Source organism: Miscanthus floridulus, chromosome 14 (genome assembly GCF_019320115.1).
Source record: "Miscanthus floridulus cultivar M001 chromosome 14, ASM1932011v1, whole genome shotgun sequence".
Taxonomy (NCBI): domain Eukaryota; kingdom Viridiplantae; phylum Streptophyta; class Magnoliopsida; order Poales; family Poaceae; genus Miscanthus; species Miscanthus floridulus.
In genome coordinates, this window is record NC_089593.1 from 85,232,433 (window position 1) to 85,238,331 (window position 5,899).

Here is a 5,899-nt window from a genome sequence, read left to right on the forward strand (position 1 = left end):
TCAACATGAGCTTGAGCTAATTCGCCATGGATTTCAATCTACAAGGCTCCAAAGTCGTCTTCATGAAACTGGAAAACAGCTCCAACACTTAGAAAATTTCTAAGTGTTGGAACAACACTGATTTCTGGCTTGTGGGCCCAAATTGAACATTTTCTGCACATTTTCATGACTTGGCTCCTAAACAAAGTTTGTTCCTTATAAAATTTGCTACAACTTTGCTTTAGGTCGCTCAGACATGCAAACACTCTAAGCTATACTTTTTAAACATCAAACTGAGGAGCTGTAAGGGTCCATAATAGTCAAACCATGACTTGGAAACCTAATTAGGCAAAATGACCAACATGAACATTGTTCCTAATGACCTTCTAAGTATAACTAAGTTGCTTAAGAGGATAATTAGCCACACCACACATTGGTCACACCAAAATCAGGCATCACATGTACTGAAACAAGGACAAACAAGTGACTTTGTTACTTCTGTTTCAAAACCATGTTTCTTGAGTTTGGGGCATTGTACTAGCTAACCATGTTTCACTAAAGTGTGTTGCACATGTTGCACTGGAGTGTAGGGTTACACACTATACATTTCCTAAAAGAATCACACATTGAAGGTTACAATATGTTGCAATGTTTCAAGGGCATGTTTTAGACAATTCTAAACTCATGAATGGATGAATGATGCTCATGTTTATGAAATGCAAGTGCAAATGTGGAAGCCAAACACCAAGGGTGTTACAGCGGGAGCCGAAGCTTGTGGTGTGGGGAACTGTGAATTTGATTATGCTGGTGAACAAAAACACCATAGCCGTCGGGGCATAGGGTCTGGCGGTTTGTCCAGTTGTATTCAAAGTTTTATACCCACACGCTGTGCTTCTAGTTTTAAACGCAAGGAGGGGTTAGGCGAGGAGGATGTCTAACCAGGTAGACACTCTCGGCAGCCCCCGAGTGATGTCCGTGTCCCTACCGTTTGCTGGGGTCGGAAACTCGGTAATGAAGTTAATGCGCAAAGCAAGGAAACATGGGTGCTTATCTTTCTGTGGCCGTTCATTTGTCGTTTCGCCTGGGCCGTTCGATTGACCTAGGAGGCCTGACGAGACATCCCCCATTGGGTCATTCCATGGTTCTACCTGGGGAAGCGGAGAGTCGTGTGTAGGCGAGTGTGCCCTGGTTCTCGTGCCCGGTGTGCATTAGTGGCGGGCCACTCCTAGGCAATGTCTTGTCGGTTAGAGCACGTCCCGTCGGTCCAGGTGTGTCCCCTCGAATTCCCATCAGCATTGATCTCCCACCTATAATGAATAGTGGAAGGCGAAGAGTTTTTTGTCCCAACCTTTTGCCTTTCCCCAGTTGCTACGCCTCTTCCTTAAATAGGGAGGGGAGGGGAGTTCTCACCCCACTCCATCGCCTGCTTCAGAGCCGCTACCTCTTCTCCTTCCTTTCCACCAAATGAGTTTGTGTGTCACGGCGGGTCCTAAGTGAGAGAGGGTAATGCTAGGGAGAGAAAAGCTCATAGATCCGTCGGTGAATCCGGAGCATGATGCGAGTTGGGGGTCATCCAACGTAGATGAGATGGGGCAGGCCGCCTTTGCTGAGAAGGGGCCACTGCTGCTGAAGGAGGAGGAGCACTGGAGGGTGCCAAGCATCGTCGGCCTTACCATCGTTCGTTGTGGCCTTTCCTCGGTGGGAGACGCCCCCACCTAGACGCCATTGTCAGGGTTGCGGCTGATGATGATGGCGTAGTCCCTAGATGCTCTGGTGGGGGCGTCGTTGTTAGGGTCGCGGCTGGTGACGATGGCATAGTCCTTGGGCCCCCCGGTGGGGGGCGCCGTTATCAGGGTCATGACTGATGACGCTGGCATAGTCCCTGGGCGCCCCGGGGAGGGCACCACAGTCGCCGACGTGGTGCTCGACGTTTGTAGAGGTTGGTGCCTTCGGGGATCCCATGGAACGGTGGGACATCGCTGATGGAGAGCTTGACGTGGCAACAATAGCAGTACTCGTAGTAGGGCTGGTCAGAAACTATAATCGAGTAAGTTTGTGGGGGAGTCCCCGAGTGAACAATCTTTTGTATTTGTGAATAAATTAGTTCTTTTTGTGATGGGATCACTTTGTAGGCAATTAATTTTGTGCAAAAAAATGCATAAGTTTTCGACTTTCGCTATGGCAAACAGCTTTTCAGCTTCCTCTTTTCTTTTGTATAAGAGGTTTCTATGCCTTTTTGCTCATCCCATAGTCCAGGTTGCAAAAACTAGGAGTGCGGGTGAATCAATTCTGATCACGCTGGTGAGCAAGGAGGTCGTAGCCGCTAGGGCATGGGTTTCCCGTAGTCCTACTAGTTGTACTCAGAATTGATTCCCAAAATCCTAGCCCTTAGGACTTGTTACGAGAAGAATGGAAAACTTTTTAGAGAATGTTTGCGAAGGTAACACAGGCAGTGTTTGTAAGATAAACATACTTGTATTACTTATATCAGCCCCTGAATGAGGTCCGACCCCTCGCAATTTGCAGGGGTCGGATGTCACTAAAGGTCAGGGACTCTAAAGATAAAAACTTGATAAGGGGAAGTATGCGTTTATTCAAGGGTAAAAACGACGTAGCTGTTCAATGTTCCAGGCGTTGGTGAAGACCTTGCTGTCGATGGTTTTCAACTTGTAGGTGCATGGCCGGAGTTCTTCCACAACAACGTATGGCCCCTCCCAGGGTGGGGAGAGCTTGTGGCGATCTTTGTTGCTCTATATGAGGCGGAGGACAAGGTCCCCAATGTTGAAGGCTTGGTTCTGCACCCGTCGACCATGGTACCATCGCAACGCCTATTGGTACTTGGCTGAATGGAGGAGGGTGATGTCGCGAGCTTCGTCTAGTTGGTCCATGGTGTCTTTGTGGGACGCCTTGGCTCCCCGCTCGTCGTATGCTCTGATCATTGGCGCTTCGTAGTCGAGGTCCATTGGGAGGACGGCCTCGGAACCATAGACCATGAAGAAAGGTGTGTAGCCGGTAGCCCGGCTGGGAGTTGTCCTCAGGCTCCAGAGTACAGCAGGGAGCTCGGTGACTTAGCGTGCGCCGAACTTGTTTAACCGGTTGAAGATCCTAGGTTTGAGGCCCTGTAGGAGCATGCCATTTGTGCGCTCTACCTGCCCATTCGTTTGGGGGTGCGTGACGGCAGCCCAATTGACTTGGATGTGTTGTTCATCGCAGAATTGAATAAATTTCTTTCTGGTGAACTGCGTGCTGTTATCTATGATGATGGAGTTTGGTACTCCGAAGTGATGGATGATGTTGAGGAAGAATAGCATCGCTTGCTTGGACTTGATTACGGAGATCGGCCGAGCTTCGATCCATTTTGTGAACTTGTCTATAGTGACAAGCAAGTGGGTGTAGCCCTCGGGTGCCTTTTTGAGAGGCCCAACTAGATCAAGCCACTAGACCACGAAGGGCCACGTGATGGGGATCATCTAGAGTGCCTAGGCCAGGAGGTGAGTTTGCCGAGCGTAGTACTAGCACCCTTCGTAGGTGCGTATGATTTGCTTGGCATCAGCTACTGCAGTGGGCCAGTAGAAGCCCTATTGGAATGTGTTCCCAACTAAGGTTCTAGGCGCGGCATAGTGACCGCAAACCCCACCGTGGATATCGCTCAGCAGAAGCTTCCCCTATTCGACAGGAATACAGAGCTATAGGATCCTGATGTGGCTCCTCTTGTAGAGTTCACCTCCTACAAGAACGAAGGATTTGGCACATCGTGTGAGCCATCAGGCCTCCGTCTTGTCTGTTGACAGCGCATCGCGGAGGAAGTAGTCTAGATAGAGTGTTCTCCAGTCACCTAGAGGGTCGAGCTCCATCGCTGGATCTTCTTCAAGCTCCATGACACCGGGGCCGGGCGGAGCGGTCGGTTGGTCAGCCCCCGGGGCTAGATCAGATGGGCCATCGTCGGTCCATTCTGACCCATCGTAGCGCACCGAGGGTTTATGTTGGTCGCTGGTGAAGACGCCTGTTGGCATCGGCTCTCGACCGGATGTCACCTTTACGAGTGCGTCGGCCGCCTCATTGAGGCACCTCGGGGTGTGATTGAGTTCAAGGCTGTCGAACTTGTCCTCCAGCCCGTCAGACTTCTTGGCAGTACGCAGCCATCGTGGCATCATGGCAGCTTGACTCCTTCATGAGTTGGTTAACGATCAACTGAGAGTCGCCCCGAATGTCAAGGCATCGGATGCCCAACTCGATGGTGATGCGCAGGCCATTGATGAGTGCTTCGTATTCGGCCACATTATTTGATGAGGGGAAATGGAGCCAAACCATGTACCTCATGTGGACCCTGAGAGGTGATACAAAGACCAGCCCCATGTCGGTGCCCTTCTTCATCAGCGATCCATCGAAGTACATCGTCCAATACTCTTGATCAATAACGGCCGGTGGTGTCTGGACCTCGGTCCACTCTGCGATGAAGTCAGCCAAAACCTAGGACTTGATCGCTGTTCAGGGAGCATACGCGATGCCTTGATCCATCAGCTCGAGTGCCCACTTTGCGATTCTTCCTGTGGTGTCCTGGCTATGGACGACCTCGCTGAGGGGGAACGATGTCACTACTGTCATACGGTGTCACTCAAAGTAATGGCGTAGCTTCCTCTTGGTGATGAGGACGGCATATAGGAGCTTCTGGATTTGGGAGTAGCAGGTTTTGGGGTCGGACAGTACCTCATTGATGAAGTATACAGGGCGCTGCACCTTGAGGGCATGCCCCTCTTCTTCCCACTCTACTACCAGGGTGGCGCTGACCACTTGTGTGGTGGCCACTATGTATAGCAGGAGGGATTCTTTGTCGCTTGGAGGAACTAGGACCGGGGGTTTTGTCAGAAGTAGTTTGACCATGTCAAGCGCCTCCTGGGCCTCGGCTGTCCACACGAAGCGGTTGGCTTTCTTCGGGAGTCGATAAAGGGGGAGTCCTCGTTCGCCGAGGAGCAAGATGAATTGGCTGAGGGCGGCAACGCACCCTATGACCCACTGGACCCCCTTTATGTTCTGGATCGGGCCCATCCTTGTGATGGCTGAGATTTTCTCTAGGTTGGCTTCGATGCCATGCTCGGAGACGATGAAGCCAAGCAGCATGCCCCTTGGGACCCTGAAAACACATTTCTCGGGATTGAGTTTGATGCAATTTGCTCGGAGTTTCACAAAGGTTTGCTCAAGATCGGCGGCAAGGTGGCCAGCCTGTTTGGACTTAACTACGATGTCATCGATGTAGGCCTCAACGGTCCGCCCGATGAGGTCCCCAAAGGAGTTGAGCATACAGCGCTGGTAAGTGGCCCCCAGTGTTTTTTAGACCGAACAGCATTGAGATGTAGCAGAACGATCTGAAGGGGGTGATAAAGGATGTCACGAGCTGGTCGGACTCTCTCATCGTGATTTGGTGGTAGCCGGAGTACGCATCAAGGAAGTAGAGGGTTTTGCACCCTGAGGTAGAGTCGACTATTTGGTCTATGCATGGCAAAGGAAATGGGTCCTTTGGGCATGCCTTGTTGAGGCCCATATAGTCAACACACATCCTCCATTTCCTGTTCTTCTTTCATACAAGGACAGGATTGGCTAACCACTCTGGGTGGTGTACTTCCCTGATGAATCCAACGGCCAATAGTTTTGCTATCTCCTCATAGATGGCCCTGCGCTTTTCCTTGTCGAAGCGGCGCAGGCGTTGCTTCACTGGCTTGGAGCCTGGATAGATTTTTAGGGTATGCTCGGTGACCTCCCTCAGAATGCCTGGCATATCCGAGGGTTTCCACGCAAAGATGTCTTTGTTGTCGTGGAGAAAGTCGACGAGCGCGCTTTCCTATTTAGAGGAGAGCGTGGTACCAATGCGTACTGTTTTACCCTCAGAGTTGCTGGGATCTATGAGGACCTCCATGGAGCCCTC

General features: G+C 51.0%; 1 protein-coding gene across 1 annotated transcript; it reads right to left on the bottom strand.

The window, feature by feature from the left end:
- Positions 1–3,743: 3,743 nt before the first annotated feature.
- LOC136503900 (uncharacterized) lies at positions 3,744–4,133 on the bottom strand. The gene has a single exon (XM_066498825.1). The coding sequence runs from the start codon at positions 4,131–4,133 to the stop codon at positions 3,744–3,746; it is 390 nt and encodes a 129-aa protein (XP_066354922.1).
- Positions 4,134–5,899: the final 1,766 nt, after the last annotated feature.